This window comes from Scomber japonicus, chromosome 7 (assembly GCF_027409825.1).
Source record: "Scomber japonicus isolate fScoJap1 chromosome 7, fScoJap1.pri, whole genome shotgun sequence".
Lineage (NCBI taxonomy): Eukaryota > Metazoa > Chordata > Actinopteri > Scombriformes > Scombridae > Scomber > Scomber japonicus.
In genome coordinates this window covers 24742619-24762439 of record NC_070584.1, presented here as the reverse complement: position 1 = coordinate 24762439, position 19821 = coordinate 24742619, and the positions used below count along the sequence as shown (strand labels likewise).

The 19821-nt window shown below is 40.4% G+C and overlaps 1 protein-coding gene across 1 annotated transcript; it reads right to left on the bottom strand.

The window, feature by feature from the left end:
* Positions 1–2302: 2302 nt before the first annotated feature.
* Positions 2303–18673, bottom strand: ivns1abpa (influenza virus NS1A binding protein a). Its single transcript, XM_053322623.1, has 15 exons — positions 18466–18673; positions 12705–13001; positions 12362–12496; positions 11455–11624; positions 11279–11354; positions 10984–11157; positions 9206–9331; positions 7487–7597; positions 6795–6936; positions 5893–6117; positions 5452–5573; positions 4257–4383; positions 4019–4150; positions 3740–3913; positions 2303–3539 (listed from the first exon to the last, which is right to left on the bottom strand). Exons 3-15 carry the CDS (start codon positions 12470–12472, stop codon positions 3277–3279), a joined length of 1953 nt encoding a protein of 650 aa, XP_053178598.1. The 5' UTR covers positions 12473–12496; positions 12705–13001; positions 18466–18673; the 3' UTR covers positions 2303–3276.
* Between the last annotated feature and the right edge of the window lie 1148 nt (positions 18674–19821).

The following is a 19821-nucleotide window of genomic DNA, read 5'->3' as shown; positions in this document are numbered from 1 at the left end:
TAGACCATATTTAAAGTGTCCTGTGGAGTTTTTGACCACTTGTAGTGCAATGGAGCCAAGTATTTATTTTTAATTGGTACCAATTAGTACCCATTAAGTTGGTTTTGTGCACAAATACAAGTACTGTACACAGATGTATGCACCTGAGACACACAGAAGCCTAATAATGAACCAACTATGTAAAACTAGCATGTATATAAACCATTTTTTTAAATGGCTTTGCAGATGTTTTGTATGGAGGGAACTACGTTGTACTTATTTGTACTTCAAAAATACACAAATTGTTTTAGTCTGAAACATTTCATGTAAACAAAACTTTTTGTTTTGTTTGTTTACAATAATATTCCACAGGACACCTTTAAAATATGTATTTATGTTTGTTAAACCTCACCAAAAGCTTGAGTTGGAAGAAGCTGCATGCAGCTTCATACCAAGTTGAAAAACAGAAGGCTCTCAGTGCAGTATTTGTTTTGCATGTTAAAAGGTTCACTAGTCATACTGTAGTTCTATTTTCACACAACTAAATGAAGCAAAAACTGTTTAATGGACAGCATGCTTTTACATAATCTTTTTTTTAGCAGTGGAAACTGTGAACATATCTGACTATGCCATGAGCTTCCTGTTTTCACAATCCACTTCTTTTTTAAGTCAACAACATTTTTAATAAGGTTGGCAAAAATTGAACTTGCATTTTCAGCTTTTCTCAGTTTTGGTAATATGTACATAATTTCAGAACTCATATTTATTTGATGTAAAAGAGTTTATTGTTTACAAGGATAAATTAAATGCTTTATCTTATTATAGATGTCTGTTTTTGATCTGCATTTCCTTCCATTGATCTCTGCATAGAGGTGAATTAAAGAGATTTCCAAACAGTTTCAGCCTGTTAGGACGCACAGCGAACAAGATAAGATTCAAAACCGTACAGCTTTCATTTGTCTGGTACAAAAATCCTTAAAAACCAGAGTAGTACAGTAAATTTGCTGTGATCATAACTGACAGCCTGAATGTGAATGCATGTGCCTGTGTGTGTGTGTGTATGGTGACTAAGGGGATTATAGCGCAGGTGACGCCAGCAGGCAGGCTGAGATTACACCTGCTGCTCTGACACACAGATAGGCTAAAGGATCAGACGTCATGCAGGAGGAGCCGGAGGGGGGGAGGGCGAGAGGGCAAATAACTGGGCCCAATGACGATCTGAACTCTGAGTCCTGTTACTGGACATTTTGTTCAGTTGTAATGTTGGACTCAGACATTGACTTTTTGTTTCAGATGCTAACTCAGAAATATCCAACTAACAATTTAAATGTATGTGCAGTGAAGCAACAACCACCTGAGCATTTTCATATCTTGTTTTCAGAATGCCTGGTCAAAATGTGGTTTGTAAACTGTGAAACAGGAAGAATTAGAGAGCTAAATATATTATAGTCTTCTCTGTGTAATTGCTTATCCATGTTAATAGATCATGCCTTTGGTTTTGTCTCATGCTCTGAGTGGTACAAATCAAAAGCAAAAAGAAGCTGCAAAATCTTGTAATGTTCCTAATTTACTGTGTAAAGCAGAAGAGTGTCTGGGTGTCAGTCTGCATAGATTTAGCCAGAAAAATTTAAAAAACATAACAGGCTCATTAGTATCAAAGTATTTAGTCCCCGTTTCCGGTAGCACAGGGCCCACATGCTGCCTTTTTTTTTTTTGGGGCCATGACTGTCAGGTGTGTCAGCAGAGATTATCTGAGGCTAACTTATGAATGAGCTGAATGTGACTAAGCGCAGGGTGGGGGGGGATTTAGTAGATTCTGACTGCCGGTGATGTCTGGGGTCATGCAGATGCAGCCTGCCCAGCTGGTCCCGGTTCAACCCGTTCCAGAATTGATTGTCGTCGTCGTCGTCCCTTCCTGCTGAGGTCTGTTAGCCAGCTTAGTATAATCTCCCTTGAAAGACACTTACAGGAGCAGGAAAAAACCTGGCTTAGCGTGGTAGTCCCAGAGGAAACTGGTGGCAATGGAAGCTTAGACAGCATAGACCAGGACACAGTAATTACTCCACACTACGAGCAGGGAAAGAGTGAGACAAGGTGGCAGTCATTTCTAAATTTAGCATCGGTGGTTCAGCTGTTGGTAATTTAGTCCAAACTTGTGGCAGTTAGTTGAGCTGCTGATTTACTTCTGGATAGAGCCACCACCCTGAATATTACCTGTAAAAGCCTGCAAGCAGTGCACAATTTTAAATAATACTATCATCATCATACGTTCATATGCATATTATTCACTTGATGTATTGAGGAAAAGTGCTGGAGACAAAAATCAGATTTAAATGATTTATTAATTAAGAAATGTTACAAATGTGATCATTTTCTCACTAACATTCCTTCCAGAAGAATCTGCCAATGCCTGACACTTTAAAAACACAAAAGAGAGAAAAAAAAGGATTCTCAGTAAACTGCATCTCTACATACATCAATTAGTTAAATCACAATAACAAAAGTTAGATTAGCAGAAGCATGGTTGTGCGTGTGTGGTGTGTGCACAAAAAGGTAACTAAAACTGGCACTGGTTAGATTCATTGACTTAAGCTGTCTGCTACTATTTTTTTAATTTTATTGGTAAATCAGCAGTGTATAAAAAATATAAAAAAGGCCATCATTTAAGATTCAAAAAGCAATTCAGCTTGTTTAAATGACACAAAAAGCCATGACAGGTGTTTTTTTTTTTTACAACTCGCACTCTGAATAAGGCTTCAAACCACTGACCTTTAAATATGTGAGCAAAAATTACATTTCCACAACAGAAATATTCTTAAATAAACTTTGAACTTCCAAAAGTCACTCGTCAACACCCCATACTGCTACCTTCCAACTGACGAATAGTAGCTAGCTCATCTGAAAACCCTCAATGAAAAGTGACAAACCTTTCAACTCTAAGAGAAAAAGAAAAGCACTAAATGTGTATTAAATGTTGGCATATGACAAAAAATGAGGAAGAAACAAAATATGTACAGCACGTAAAACATTGTATGCAATATGCAAAGGCGTCATGTTGTTTTGGGCAACAACCCCACCCACCCCTCCCACCCGCAAAATATAAGCCAGTCTTCACTGAAGACCCCTCATCCCCGTCAACCCCCCCTTCCCCACCCACACATATCCGCTCATACACACACGGAACATCACGAAACACGATTACGTCACTAAGCCTGTTAGTTTGGAAATAGGTGAAGCACTGTGAAACTCCGCGACCCCTCGTCCCTTCCGCCGACCTCCTCCCCGTCTCCCCCCTCTTCAGTCAGAGAGGGGAGACAGGGCCTTGGTGCAGTCGTTCCACTCGTCCGTCTCTGGGTTGTACACCTCCAGCGTGTTCAGAAACTCGTTTCCGTCGAAGCCGCCCACGGCGTAGATGTTGTCGCCCAGCATGGCCACACCTGCATTGCTGCGTGAAGATGTCATGCTACCCAGCATCCTCCACTCGTTGCGGGCGGGGTCGTACATCTCCACGCAGCGGAGCGCATGGGAGCCGTCAAAGCCGCCAACGACAAACAGTTTGCCTGGACAGAGACAGAAAGAGACATCAGCATTGTGTGAATCACCTTCATTAAATTATTATGCATGTTTTTATCTCGAGGCGACATCACGACTGTCTACACAACATGTCTGTGTACTGTTTACACGTTACAGAAGCTGCCACTTCCAAAACAAATATCTGGCTCCACTGTTCCCACATTATACCATGTGACTGTTGACTTACCAGCATGGACAGCAACGCCGGCCCCCCTGCGAGCCACGTTCATGGGGGCTATCAGGGTCCAGGTGTTGTTCTCAGGGTTGTAGCGTTCCACAGTGTTCAGGCAGTTCCACGACTCCGCTCCTCCGATCACGTACATGAAGCCATCCAAATCACACAGTGCTGCCTGATGTCTCCCTGAAAACAAAGTCACTTTATAAGTACAACTCTTCACTTCCCTTTTGCCTCTGACAAAACATTTGAGTTTTATTCTGAAGGTTAAATAACTGTGTGGACACATACTGATGTTGAGGGAGGCACAGTTGGACCAGGTTTTGGTCACAGGGTCAAAAGCATCACAGTTCTTCAGGCCCTTCTGCCCACAGGGGTCTGACCCACCAACAACGTACAGTTTGTTGTTCAAGGAGCAGACACCTTAAAACAGAGATGAAAGGAAGAATGAGCTAAAGCAGCCTGACTTCCTAATTTAAACATTTTCCTAGTTAGAGATGCTGGAAGTCAATCTTTACACAAGGCTGACCTGCATTGCAGCGGTTTGTCCTGAGCTCTGGCACCTGAACCCACTCATCAGCGTGTGGATCGTATGTCTCCCCACAGCTCAGCTCGTCAGAATGTCCATTTGAACCTCCAATCACATAGAGTTGACCCTGTGTGGTTATAAATAGACAAATCATTAGATAATCAACCAACATCAACCAGCTACTTAACACTTACATTTTAATTTTGGTTGCCTCGTGGACTCAGAACTACAAAGACTTACATATATTCAGTTAAAGGGGACCTGTTAAGCTCATTTGTAGCTCCATATTTTCATTTATGCAGCCCCTAAGTTCTGCCTTTTTCTTAAACAGAACATTTTGGGATTCCCCTCCCCTCTGTCCTCTCCCTAAAAAGCCCCCCCCCCCCCCCCCCCCCTTATGTTCAGCTCTCAGTACTTGTATGATAGCAGCACATATCAGGAGTAGTGTTAAGTTACTGCTGATGAAACCCAACATTTCCTGCTTCAAATTAAAAGCTTTTATATGACAAAATTACAGGAGACTTTTATTGTTGAGTATTTACAAGAAAGGAATGGGGCTTTATCGACCATTTCAGTGGAGCTTCATTAGCAGTGCTATTCTTCCAATAAAACCGGTTGACACAACAAGATCTAAAGATTTCAGCAACTCAGTTAAAATGAATGCAGGGAGGAATAGTACGAGCAGCAATAGTACAACCGCCACAGAAATGCCATAATGTTAGCAGAGCAGAGCAGTGATCTCCACCCAGAGCAGCTGCAGCACTGCAGCAGATAACCATATAAAGAAATCCGTCACAAGTTTATTTCAGCTCGGTTTGAAAGTGGAAAAAAACAGTTGGAAACCAAGTGTTCAGAGAGTCTGAAGCCGATGCTTTTTGCTCCCAGGGATTACTTCTACATATATTTACTTCATTATCTGAAACCATGGCCACATTTAATATGAACATCCGACATTGTAACATTGTATATATATATGTCAGAAAATAAGGAAAAGTATAATCGGTCTCCTTTAGCTAAATTTAGAAACACAACCTCCGCAAAATGACTCACTTCACAATCAGAAGGCGATCCAGTTAATAAATAATACTTTCATAGATTTTTTTTAGCTTTCTTGATATTATATAGTGTTGATTTAAAACAACCCAGAAATGTTTTAGTAAGTCAATTTGAGATCAAGACAAAAAGGAAGCCCTACCATAAGCACAGCCATCTGAAAGCGAGCCCTTGGAGTTCGCATGGGAGCGATGAAAGTCCAGCGATCCTCTTTGGGGTCGTAACACTCCACAGTCCTCAGACATTCCTCTCTGTTGTAACCTCCTGCAAAACATTAACATCCATCAAGGTTATACACTGGAGCTCTGAGGTCCATCTGATGATATAGTGTTTCCTTTATACCCCCCCCCCCCCTTTTTTTTTTTTTAAAAACATAATAATAATAATAATCCCCACATTTAGTGGCAAAAATTAAAGATGCTTATACACAGATTAAATTGTTCATCCATGGTTTATCCATGCTTCACTAAAGACTAAGGCTTTGGGTCTACCATCACATCAAACCATGTAACCTCCATGTATGTCTACCAATTATATGTCTGTATGTTTACTGTTAACTTGTAACCCTTTGTTGAGGACCTACCTGCCGCAATGAGTTTTCCGTTCAGGGCCGCGGTGCCCAGGCCAGAGCGAGCGTACTGCATGGGTGAGAGCGGGTGCTCCTCCAGCTCCTCAGGCTGGGCCTCGAAGCTGAGGCTCTTCATCAGGCAGGGGGTGGCAGAGGGAGAGGTCTGAGGGCTGCTGCGGCCATGCAAGAAGATCACACACAACATCCCGTCCAGCACAGCCAAACACAGGTAGGTGTTGTCTGAGGGAAGATTGAAAGTTGTTATTAGACATCATGAGAAAATAAACTCTTTTTAATAAAAGTTCACTTAAAAAAAAAAAAGGTATACTATGGAGGATATTCCTATAAAACAATGTATAGAATCACTCATAAAAACCTGTCTAGAAATATGTGGTGGGGTATGCATTTTCAGAGAATCTGTCCTCTGTTTGTACTTTCTTATTAGGGGTTCAAGCCCAAAGGACTGAAACCATATTATTTTTGTGCCGTTTTATTACTTTTCTTGTTCAGAAATGTTTGCACCAATTCCCATGAGAATAACAAGTTTATCAAAAGCTGCATAAAGCTTGTTGATTTATTACTTAGTTTTCAAGTTATCGACCAATGAACTTCAAAAGGGTATGGCCCAGAACATGAATAGACCAAAGTTAACAACTGTTGAGCCAATGATCACAAAACTCCAATGATCACAAAACTGAAACATACCCTGAAAGTTTCATTTAAATCGAAAAACGTAAAAAATGTTGTTATACACAGACTATAAACCAGAAATAGTCCAATCATTACAAAACAGCAAAGCACATGTGCCACCACTGCGCACTCTCGCTCTCTATCTCTGTGTTTACAAATACTGACAAGTCCTCTGCTCTTGTGATTGTGCTGTAACAAATAACATGCAGTTAATAAAACACACTTACTTGTAGTCTTCTCAGAGGCGATGTACTTCCACTCTCTCCTGGCGGTCTGTTTAGGGGCATTTGCTGCTTGGTTGGAGGGCGACAGGCTTCCTGAGGAGCTGCAGCTCATCTGTCTCTGGGTACTCTCCCGTACGGGTTTCTTCTGCAAGAGCACAGTGCAGCTACAGAAGCCAAGCTTGCACCACAGGCCCACCAGTGGCCAACAACACCAGGTAATCATACCTCCTTGCTACACTTTATCAATCTGGTCTGATGTAGACCTGACATTATAGGCCTACATTAACTTTGTCCGAGTACAAGCCAACAACACAGCACTGCAAAGTAAAGTCCAAGACCAGTCTGCATCAAAATCTAACAGCACACAGTTCAGTCACAACTCAAAATCGAGAAGAAAAAGCTAAGACAGTCATCACTGCCCACTTTCCTGCTGGTTTGAGATTAGCTTAAAGTCAAAATATGGTTTAATATATGCTCGAAGGCATAGGCGTTATAGCTCATTTCTTCCTAATCCGTTATGTTCATTGTGGCTAAATGATGGCTTTAAATGAGCCATATCTACTTCTAGCCAGGCGCAAGCTGTGTAGTATTTTTATGCATGGCCTGGCACAAGCTCTACAATAAAGCTACAAACTGCCAAGCACTATGTGGTAGAGACTTCATTACGGTGAAGCCAGGCACAAGCTGTTGAGTACCTGCACAAACTGAAGGTGGTCCTCCTCGCCACCAAACACCTCACTGTGCCCCTCAATCACCAGCCCTCCATCCACCAGCTTATGGTCAGGTGAGTAGTACAGCGTTTGCACCTGCAAGACAAACAGGAACAACACACCCATGTGGCTGTCTCCATAGCAACACACTGAGAGCCCCTGCATAAGGGGTAGAGGAAGGAGGAGGAGGAGGAGGAGGAGGAGGAAGAGGGAGGGCAGTGCTGTGAAGAGGAAGAAGGGGGGAAGGGATGAAGGACTGGATCTTCAGTCGCTTGGATGCAAAGCTTCCTTTAAAAAGACACACACGCTGCTGCCACCACACAGAGTGGGTTAAATGTTTGCGCTCAAGAAGGTATCTGCCATGCGTGTGACAGTGGCTCCCCTTAATTTCCATCTAAAAAAAAAAAAGAGGGGGCTGGTGAAGAATGACAGGCTGCATCTGGAAAGATCTTCTGTGAAGAATGAAGAAGAGGAAAAGGAGGGGCCTGCCCTCTTTTCACCTCTGCTGCTTGGAAACTGGTCCTCTAGCTGAAGAAGTTGGTCATTGTGATGGCAGCCACAATTGGCAGTCAAGTCCAGATGACAAAACAGAAATGCTAACTATCAAGCTAATGCGTGAACATTTTCCAATTATAGATTACATCCAACAGGAAATAAAAACAAACCCACATTTGTCTGTTCTGGTGAGGCCAGAAAAAAAGAAACTATTTGTCAGACAGTTGACCGTCTCTGGGGAAAATTATGCAAAAAAAAAAAAGCGGAAAAAAGAGTAGAAGACTTTTCTCATTTTAGAAAAATATTTGCTTAATATTTCAATTTCATTTGGAGGGTTAATATTTAATTTGTGGGCCAGTGAAATATTATTTTTGTCAGAGAAAATCCCTGCGCTTATGTGCAATGCTGTTTTCTGTCCAATGCCTAATTTGAGTGGTTGTTGAATGTGGTATTTGGATAAGTAGGTATTTGCATGAGCATGTATTGTTATGTGCAGTAAAGGGGGCTTTCAATTAGATGTATTTATTGCTAAAATGTGTTGTAAATGCAAAATAGGGAAGCATCTGTATAAATGGCATGGACAGATGGGAGCACTGTGTTGCTTGGCTGCAAAGAGAGGCTGCTGAGAGGCAGTAGTGCTCCTCTCCGCTCTCCCTCTCTTTTCTCTGACTCATTACCCTGGTGGCTCAGTCCTGGCTCCTCAGTCGGGTCTCCTGCTGCTGCTAATAAACCTACAGGAGAGATAAATCAATGGGGAGGAGGGCCTGTTAGTGCTGGAGCAACAAACACGCAGCTGTTCAGATAGTAAAGTGGCAGTGAGACAGCAGAATCAAGGGTCAGACCTTAGAGAACCTGTTTTTGTGTTTCAGAGGAGAGGAGCACTGTCATACTCAAGATGGGGTTGTATGTAAAAATCAACCACAATAACCCAAAAGGAGAACAGCTGAAACAAAAAAACATGAGCAAACAGCAGCTCTTTTTTGGCTCACCTCTAATTTGTAGTATGGTTCAGGGGTACAGTTTCTTACTGCAAAAACCTCAACAAATCAGAGGAAAACAAAGAACAATCCTGACATGGCAGCATGACAGTGGCATGCTATTTCTATTTCAGCCCCCTTAATGACTTCTTAACGTCAAAAACAGGAGGAGCCAGAAGAAGGGCAAGGGGAAGGGTAAGAATGAGTTTAGACGGTACGCCCTGGTACTGACCTCCTCCATCAGTCGTTCCAGTTGGTCTCCGTTCTCCCAAAGGCTACGCTGCACCCAGTTGAGCACCTTGGAGTAAAGTTTGCCATTGCTGGGCAGTGTCAGGTTGTCTTCTAGCATTACTTCTAACTGGAAACACACAAAGCGGCGGAAACAAGTGTTAAAATCATGCATAGTAGAAATAAAGTGCATAACTGAGGAAATGAATACAATAGCTTTTATTGCTCATTGGAAACCGTGATCTTAGTAGCAAGGGCTGTTCAATATGATGACTAATGTGTGACAATAGAAAAACATTTATCATTACAGATTATATTCCTGCAATATCTTTTATCACTGAAGTACCCTTCTAGGCTTTTTACTCGCAAAGCCTTTCTTGCACTTACATTAACATTATGAGTGCAGTTGTCATCAACTGTAGTGCTTCATTGTCTCTGCTCTGCCGTGTGTGTACACACGGAGGTATTCATTTACCTAAGCCTTGGACACATTTGTTTGTTTGTTTTGCCTGTATACAATTTCTCAGTTTTGACAAGATTGATCTTAGTATTATCGTAAACTGCTGGGGAATCACCCACGCCACATATTAAACCAGTACGCTCCAGGTGCAAACTTTAACCAAAGCTGAATTCATCACTGGACTAATTGTATTTCAAATGTCTCAACAGGAATTTAGTTAGGGTTAGGGTTAGGGTTACACTCACCAAATTGTTTGGCTCAGGTTGGGTTTACAAATTCATGTCTAGTCTTATCTTAAATTCTTAAATCTCTCAATAGAGACAGCACCAAATTGGCTAAGTGGTCAAAAAACTCAGAGCTGTCAGTGTCTCCCATAATGATCAATACAGATTTGTCTTACAAATAAGGAGAATTTCAACATTAACAGTTATATTTTTAGTTGCCAACTAGGAGATTACTTATAAATTACACAGATAACCAATGGATGAATACATTTTCAATTAAGTATTTTTTGTCAGTGTCAGAAGCCACAAGGATTTTTAATATCCAACAATCAAAAAACCTTAATTTTTTATTTATTTATTTTTTTTAAAAAGGGTATTCAATGAGATTATGTGAACCCCACAAAGCAACAAATCTGTAACCAACAAAAGTTAGGTTATTTTAGTAAATAAATTAATAAAAATCCCTGATGTATTTCTGTCAATTGACTTATCATTTCAGTACTGTGCCCAACTCCTATACAACTCTAAATCATGGGTCTAAAACATGAAAAGGGAGGCCCATTAGGATACAGGTTTACACAACATTAACCAGAGATGGACCAGGGGAAACCACCAGATTAAGTCCTGAGGTTGAACCTAAAGCTGACACACACTGTAACCCACCCACGCCAGGCCCTTTATTGAACATGTTCTAAGTCCCCTGCCCTAAATCCACCTCAGTAGGCTTTAGCTGTAGGAAAATCTGTAAGGAGGCACACCTTCGTAAGTATTGTTAAGCTCATGTCAAAGTCAGAAAGTTAAAAATACAAAGCTTTAATCCAGTGTTATTCAATCTAAAAAAATCCACTACTGCCTAGTTTAAGTGCAAAAAGCAAATAGGGACTAGAAAAGGGAACTCCCTGCAATAGATAGATATCAGCAGATAATGTATGCATGTATTTTTGATTGGATTGTTTGGTCACGCCCACCCAAAAGACCACAAAAACCTCTCTACTTTGCAGCCTCTGGCAACACTGATAACATACTTGTACAGACATCTTGATTAAAGAGTAAACAAGCTAGCATGCATGCAAGTTTAAAAAGGTAGTCGAGTTTTACCTTGAGGCGGGGAAGTTTGAGGAAGTCATCCTGTTCAGACACTTCCAGTAGATGGTCCTGGATGTAGGCGTCCACCTTGGACAAAACTCTGGCATCTCCCATAGAGCTGGCAAAGTTACGGAAGGAGATGGCGTTCTGGGAATCCATCTTAGACAGCAGGTAGTCACCACAAATCTGAGGAGTGAGTAGGAGATATGACAGTTATTTACAACATGCATCATCAAGTCAATACTCCTCAGAGGTCCCCCGGGATTTCTGAGGGGAATTAAATGGAGGCAGATAACAGAAAACAAACCTGTTTGACTCGCTCCATCTTGAACCTTTTGGCTGCAGAGTAAACTTCCTTGACACGTTCCTTGTCTGCCTTTAGCCTGGGTTAAACACACAAAATAGAAAAGGAGGTTGTCAATCATTTTCGAAAGTTTCTGGGTGAAACACTGCAAAAGGTCAAAGGCCATAAAGGTTACTAACTGGGCAGTATAGGCATAGTTGAGCAAGATCTCCACAGCCTCTGGGTCCAAGTCCTCAAAAGTGACATGAGAGACTCCATGAGGCTCAATGTCACTATTGAAGATCTCAAACAAGTAGGGACTGCAGCAAGCCAGCACAGCACGATGAGCCATCAGCTCATGACCACACACCTGGTAAAATAAAATAAAAACAATAATTATTTTAGGCTCACAGGAACATAAAGAAATAAATCCAGGATAATTATTTAAATCAGAGACAACAGGCCTTTTTCACACCAGACATTTTGACTTTAATTGTAGGAAAAGCACAGATGTGACTAGTAAAATTAAAGGTGACCGTTATATTCAAGTGTCCCAGTACGCCTCGACAGTGTGACCCTGAGCCAACATGCACTATACCAGGCAGGAACCATAAACCGAAGCAGCTAAATGGAATTCAGCTATCATATTTTATTATCTGCACCTGTGCTTTTCCCATTACAACATGTCAAAATGTCCTTAAAAGCCATGTCTACTGAAAAAGCAACATGATCAATAACTAAAAATTGACAATTAAAAGTTAAAAGCTCCCAGGTTTCCTATCTCAGAAGCAATGTCAAAGTCTGATAGGTTGCACAAATGTGTCACAACAGGAAACACTCATGTTGTTTTCTCATTTCCAAGTTTGATACTCACATGGGTTTTGAACAAAAAACATACCATTCATACCTTAGACCCAGTTAACTGTGCTATATATATATATATATATTCAAAATTCGATATATAAAATACATTCAACCCCCGGTTTGAACTGATATCTTGTGCATTTCAAACTGTATTGTACTCTTTATACCAAAACAGGTTTGTTATTTTAGCCCCTACTGTACCCTTCGCTGTCTCTATGTGTGTGTGTTTGCATTGCATCATACCTGCAGTCTAACATCGCAGAACTGACCACTCTTTCTCAGAGCGTTCATTTTGGCCACGGTGGAATCCAGGAAACTTTCATCCTCGAAGATAAGATAACCGTTTGGAATCATCTTGGTTGAATTTTGTTGGTATGTCTGAAGAAAAGACAGATAAAAATGAATAAATCTATACCAAGTCAGGTCAGGCTAACACCCAGCATACTCTGTCCAACTTGCTTTCAGCTGTGCAACATAGTAACAGCTAGCATTATTAATTGAGGACCAGAGAGAAAGGATTAGGATTAGGTGCCTTTAATGTGCATTGTGCATTATAATCTGTCGTATGCATTAGTCGTGGCCTTACCTAATAGAGAATAATGCAAATCCAGGGGAGCACCACTGCTGACAGTAGAACCGAAGGTAGGCAATAGGCAAAGTAGACAGAGATCACAGGGAAACTCTGATCTTCTTCACCCGAGGAGAGGGATTGGGGAAGGGGGTTGTCAGAAGAAATGCCAGTTGACTAGACGGGCGTGAGCGGAAGGGAGAGGGAAAGCAGTCGCACCGACAAACTATCAGGCTTGAAGCGACTGTAATCAAGTCCTCGGGAACCCGTTGGCTATAGAGTTGTACTTATTCTCTGTTGGTCATACATTATAACCTGAAAGAAAAAAGAAGAAAAGAGAGAAAAACACATTAATTTTGTTTCATATAAGAGGAGAGAGGACAAACTGCTCATTTTGAAACAGATGCTGTCTGTTCTTCGAACTACTGCGTTGCTAGCATGAGTCAGTTCCACGTGTCTGTCAAGGCAACCTTGCACACGGAATAACAAAAGGACAACACCGCCTTCCCTCCTCTTCCAACTCATTTGGCAGTCATTTTCCAACTATGCAGTAGAGCTCACAATGTTTCCACACTCCCAACATGATCACAAAATTCAAGAAAAAAGGTGATCTGACTCAGGATACAACAATCACTTCAGCTGATTAAATAATCCTCGTTGAATTCAGCATTTTATCCCAATATACTGGGCGCCAAAAATACACACAGTGGTATAACTTAGTGGCTAAACACGCACACACACACGCTCGTCTTTTACGATACCCTCCATTTAGCGCTTTAAATCTCCACACCTGCTGCTACGTCCCAGTGGGCCACACGAGACTGTTTAATCTGTCTCATGCCTTCAGCTCCGTCTCCACTCTCTCTGAAGCCAGCCACTCCAGCTAAACCTTATGGTCAAGCCCCTCCAACTAGCTCCACCCTATAGGAACTGTTTCATACTAGCGTTGACCTATAAGGAAAGCGCAGGAGGGAACAATTTGAGACTGCGTTTCACCAGCCAGTTAAATGTGCCATTTCTCCCTGGCGCACAAATGCCACCCAACACTCCCATGAAACATGATCCGATAGAGATCATCCCCATGCTGTATCTGTCTATCTCAGGTTATTTCATTCTGCTATTTAAAAAGTTTGAATTTTACCATCTGTTTCCAGCTGTTTTATCACTATCCCACGTGGAGAGATAGCGAGGACGAGACAGACAGACAGCAGCTGCCCCAGTCTGAAATCATATCCACTCCATGTGACAGAGCTTTCCTGGGTAGTCCAGTTTTGTGTGAGTGGTCAGAGACACAAACAGATAAAGGCTAAAAACTCTTACATAGTGTTCAGGGTCAAATTTGACCCGTTGCTAAATTAGAGAGCCATAAAAAGCCATAAAACATACGTACATGTCTTTTAGGTGGACTTTTCCCAATGTGACCGCAAATATACAAAAAAATGGAAATACAATGCAGCAGCTGATACACATTTTTGTATGCAAATGACCAAATTTGACCGGCGTTCATGAAAAAAATTTAAATATTCTTCTGTACCATAATATAGTGATTGTGAATATATTTTTTCCCCCATTGATAACCAGAATACACTCTGTTTGCTCTCTCACAGCTTCACTAAAGGATTAATCAACCAGTTATTAATGACTGATGGGGAATTTATGAATGTGAATTGTTGTAAAGACTAATTATGAGTCAGAACATTATTTAAAAAGGTTAATGGACTGAGAAAACCCACCACAAATAAGGGGTCCAGGGACGTTCCCTTTACGTACTCATTTCTAGATACTTTCTATCTGCCTGAAAACTAACTCTGACAGCCATTATTCGGGTAAAACAACTTTAAATAAAAACAATGTCACTTTAGTTTATGTGTTAAAAAAAGAAAAGAAAAAAGAATATACTTCGTTATATCTGCATTTACACCATAGGAGCATGAAAATATAAATGTGTTTGGCAGATACAGATGCTTCAAATGGCCTCCCACCCACCCGTTCACCCATCCATCTGTCTCTCAAACAGCACAGTGAGCTGAAGCAGATTAGGCAAAAAAAAAAATAGCGTGGGTTTTTATAATATACAACACATCTAATCTAAAAAAAAAAAAAATAGCAGACACAGTAAATGTATCTGCATCTGTCATTAGGGCTGTAGCTATGAAATGATCTGATGATTATATTCATGATTAATCCATTTTTTTCTCAAATGTAAAAAAGTGTATATTTTGAACTTTCTAAGCTGTGACAGAGACTTACGTTAGTGGAGCGGACCTGTAAACTCCAGTAGTTACAAAAGGAGACCAGCTCCGGAGTGTGTAACTGACTCGTGATTATTCATTCATTCATTTTAGATTGCTATGTTTTCTTTTTCTTGTGACGATAATAAAGAAATGTGACAAATTATTTTTATACAGCTGTTACTCAACTGGTGAGCACATAACGCATTTGTTGCTTCACCTGCTGCAGATTTTAGATAACATACAAAGAACTTGTCAATGCTGAAGCACAAAAGTCCTGCAACAAATAACTGCAAGCTACTCCTAAAAGAAACATGCAAAGAGACAAGTTAGTCAGACAATGAGAATATTTTTAAAAAGACCTTATAAAGTGATTCTTTAACCTTGCAGGAGCTTTATATATACACACAGTTTTTTTTTTTTTTAGATCTGTTTGAACTCTGCACAAACCACAAGTACAATGCAGACTAAAGTTATCTACTAGCTCAATACTGCAAGACTGCAAACCCACAGCCGTGTGCGAAAGCTGCTTTAATAAGATATTTCGGGGAAATTTGTCTTCGACTGAAGAAAAAAAAAGTGCTTGCATTGTAAGAGATCCGAGCACTTAGAAATGAACTGCCCTCAGCTACACCCATTCAATAAATTAGCCCTATAAAAACATTTAAATTCATGATGCCAGACTGGTTCAACAACACAAGGTGCCAAAAGCAAGCAAGCAAAACAGACTACCATTTCCACATTGAACAAATTAATTTGAGGCAACTATTATTTGTCTGTCGTGTGAAACTACAATGTACGTTTAAGCATTAAAAATAACCCACAGAGCACAAATATAATTGTGCACTTAGCCAGCTCAACAAAACAAAACAACACTCAACCACATATCAGAGAAAAAATAAAATTATGTTGGTTAATGATGATGAATTGAATAATGTTGAGATCCAGTTACTTAGTCTCAGGCTGCATTTGACTCAATTTGCTCAAAAAGCATGATCTGCATAGTATAACGCAAAAGAGACAAAAAGGACAAACTGTACACATATTATATCAGTCTGATGGCGGAGATGGAATAAGAGGAACTATGAAAAATGTATTGTTTTGGATCAGGCAGTCAGTCGTGATGTTTCGGAGCCAGTTGTTTTTTTATTCTCAAAAGATGCTAATAGTGTGCAGTATCAAGCACACACACAAATATGCATATATGCTGTGAAAGGCGGATGTGTAAAAGTACTAAGCGTAGCACTGCTGGAGATTTGCCAGAGATTTTTTTTATGGGTAAATGCTCGACCACAATGGCACATGCTAGAATGTAGCCTTTATATTGCACTGAGCCACATTTTCAAACCAGGGTTTGGCAACAAAGACTATAATTCACCCTGTGTGTGTAGTGTGTGTATGGACGGAGGAAACACTGACCCACTTTTATGTTATGCAACATCTGGCAGAAGACCCTCCTTATGAAGCTCAACTCCTCCACATGGCCTGATCCAACTTGCTCGCCTGTTGCCTCGATCCCCCCCTTGTCTCCACCTTAGCGGTAGTATTTTAACACACTGCTCAGGCATGCCACGCCCTCAACTTTCCAGATAATTCTGCCTTAATATACACACAAACACACACACATCCGCCCACCTTTAATCGTAGCTGCGATTTAAACAACAATCTTCTGGAAACTGATAAACATCTTACACCATTAGGGCTCTGGAAACTAGCAAATGGCAATCAAGCAATTAAGTTTGGCTCCTGCAGAAATAACAAGTGCCCACATTAAGAATATAGAAGTTTATTAAGTAAAACAACAACAAAAAGCAGACTTTGTGAGCGTAAATGTAGATAGATGCATGTGCATATGCTTGACAACCAGGGAACAAAGACGACCAAACAAAGGCCTGACAGAGAAAGAGTGAGATTGTTCCCAACTTTGTCACAGAGGACAGCTCTTAATGTATTCTCCCTCTCTCTCTCTCTCTCTCACACACTCTCAATTTTTTCCTCTGATTAGTCTGACACAAAAGTGCAGGCCTGACACTGAACAATCAATGCTTGTTAGACACCCCTCCGGTGGCGAAAAAGAGACACTGCAGAATATTTAACCCAGTCTATAACTGTGTGGAAATTTACTGCTTTAAATTTAAGTCCTGAGCAAAGGAAATATCTGTAAGGGTGCGACAATAACAACAACAACAAAAAACGTGTGCTTTGATAGTGTGTCTATTATTAATTAACACATAAAATCAAAAGCAATAACACGTAATAATATCTCAAATGAAGCGAGATTAAATTACAATTAAAATGAGGAATATTGAAGATAATTTATGCGAAATAAGACAACCAATAGCGGTTTCTACACCATATAAGGAAGTACAAAGGAGAATAGCTAAAAAGCATGATCAAACCGGCAGTAAGGCTATTAATAATGTACAGAAGCATTAAAAGCACCTGCATAATGTTTTATTCTTTATACAACTATCAATCTGGATTATTTGGGAAATTTTCCACGTGGTTGTCAAGCTTCAAAATCGGATTAACAGCACAGTAGGTCAAATACTATGTGGAGACTGAGACAACCTGCAGCCGACACACATTATATATTATATACTTTAATAAAGACATTTAAGAATCGGCTTAGACTATTTCCTTCAACACTTAAACAAGACAATCGATACAAGCAGAGCCAATAATGCGCAACAGCGAGGCATCAATCTTAAGCCAAAAAAAAGCCCCTAAAATCTGAGACAATATGGCACTATAAATCCTGAGTAGAGGACAGGGTGTACCCATAGTATGTTACCCACCCTGTCATTGCCACCCCCCACCCCCCTCAAGCGGGCAAGTCTTTTGCACGATTGGACACCTAAAGTATATGCGTGCCTATTCATCCGCCTTTCTCCTCCTCTGACTACTAGTAGGGTTATGCGCCAGGGCCATGACTGCTGGCGGTGTGCCAAAGAAGTCATATAGTCTGTGTGCATACATCCCGCCATCTGAAAGTGGGTCACGAAACAACAAGAGCCCACCCGCCTGTCTGCAAGTCGGCTTTCACACGGATTATTACGCACACTTTAGCTTCACAAATCAGAGGAGTGGTCTGGCTTGCTCAGTGCATGTTAGCCTACAAAGCTACGGTAACACAACCTGCTGCTGAGACACGACGGTGGAGACATGAGAGCGCCATGCCGGGGGTTAAATTGATTCAACTGGACCATGGTAGCTCCTTGACCACACTCAACACAAGAAGCTGCTTCACAATTGAGTTAAAATAGCCAAATACCAGCGACAATAGATATGCTATGTAATGCGGAAAGCCTCGGTTCGTGCGTGTATGACATTGTCCGCGCCACATGGATGTGGAGCCATTTCCAGGCGTTTCCACCAAAGACATCTTCTAACATTCATTTTATAAGTGCCAGAAATAAATGTCCCAACTCTATCTAAAGAATGACGTTTTAAACTAGAACTGACAACAGATTTAACCCATTACAATGTCCAAAAAAGACGTTATTATTTTCAAATATCAATAGAGATGACACAAAAAAAGGTCTTACCTGGGGCGTTTGACAACAAATGATATTAGACATATTTAATGTGAATTCAGAGTCGGTTGGTTCTGGTTAAAGAGCAAACGACGCAACGCGGCTACAGGCACGGTTTGTGGGGCTGGCAGTAGTGTGTCTGTTTCCCCTCTCTTTCTCTCTCTTGCTCTCTCTCTCTCTCTCTTCACACACAAGAGATGCACGTCCGTTCCCGGTCTGAGCTCGCTCTGACGGAGGAAAGCGCGCTCCCGACAAAAGCTCTGAGTCCGCCACGCCGTGTGACGTAGGCGACGTGGGCGTTCCCCTATTCCGCCTACTTTTCTTTTCTTTTTTTAAACTACAGTGGAAATGATGAAATCCAGGATGTGATACAGTAAATGTGGGTGAATCACATCCACGATCACAGAGGCCGCTGGGAAACTGTCTTGTTTGGATTGTGTCGGTATGACAGAAATGTCTGCTCGCAGTTCTATTGAATTTTTTTTAATTTTGCAATAGCACTACTATCAGTTCCCCTGCTCTGACGGATATACATTTTTTCTTATGGAGGATTAAGAGTGACTTTTTTTGGGGTTGAACTGAAAAATTAAACTGACAATCATATTATTTTATCTAAGTGGACATCGTCTTATTTGTTTTGTGAATACATTTTAAGAAAGAAAAAAGTGGTGTTTTGGTTTGTTCAATTTTGTGTTAAGGTTGTATGCAGTTTGAGTTACATTAATACGTCCTTTGTGTTGTTTTCTTTTGGTGTAACTAATCAAAATTGTCAGGCAAACACCTGGCTGGCAACCCAAATATAAAAAAAAAATAAAATAAAATAGTTACACATAAAACATGAAAAGGTATACACTCATTGGCCTCTTTTATTAGGTACACGTGTGCAAACCAATACAACAGCTCTGCTTTAATTCTACATTTATGAAGCTTATACATTTTCAGTTTTTGTTGACACTGTCAGGAAATTAATAATTCTGCTTATGTTTATTATTGAGATTGAAGTGGGTGATGTTGATGTATTGGGGTGCATTATATTGAATGGTGTTCCTAATATTTTGTCCAGGTCATTAACATAATAATAATGATAATAACTGTATTTGTATAGCACATTTCATACAATAAATGCAGGTGGTCAAAGTGCTTTACAACAAAACAAAATTAGACACCAAGTGCTTCACATAGAAGGAGTATAGAGCAATGTTTTAAAAATAAAAGAACAGAAAAGAAAGGAACTTTAATGTAATATAAGATGGAATATAATAATAAAAATAACAATACAAATAGTTAAACATAGAATAAAATCAATATATAAAATCAAGCAAAAATACAACTATTAAAAGAAGTGCAGTAGTGACTGATAGAAAAGCT

Bases quoted from the DNA above. Each gene is read 5' to 3' on its own strand.
- ivns1abpa (XM_053322623.1), bottom strand. From the start codon at position 12,472: ATGATTCCAAACGGTTATCTTATCTTCGAGGATGAAAGTTTCCTGGAT. The intron at 11,158-11,278 runs GTTTGTTTTCTG...CTCACTCCTCAG, and splicing joins AGATGGAGCGAGTCAAACAG to ATTTGTGGTGACTACCTGCT. The intron at 9,332-10,983 runs GTAAAACTCGAC...GTGTGTTTCCAG, and splicing joins TCAAACTTCCCCGCCTCAAG to TTAGAAGTAATGCTAGAAGA.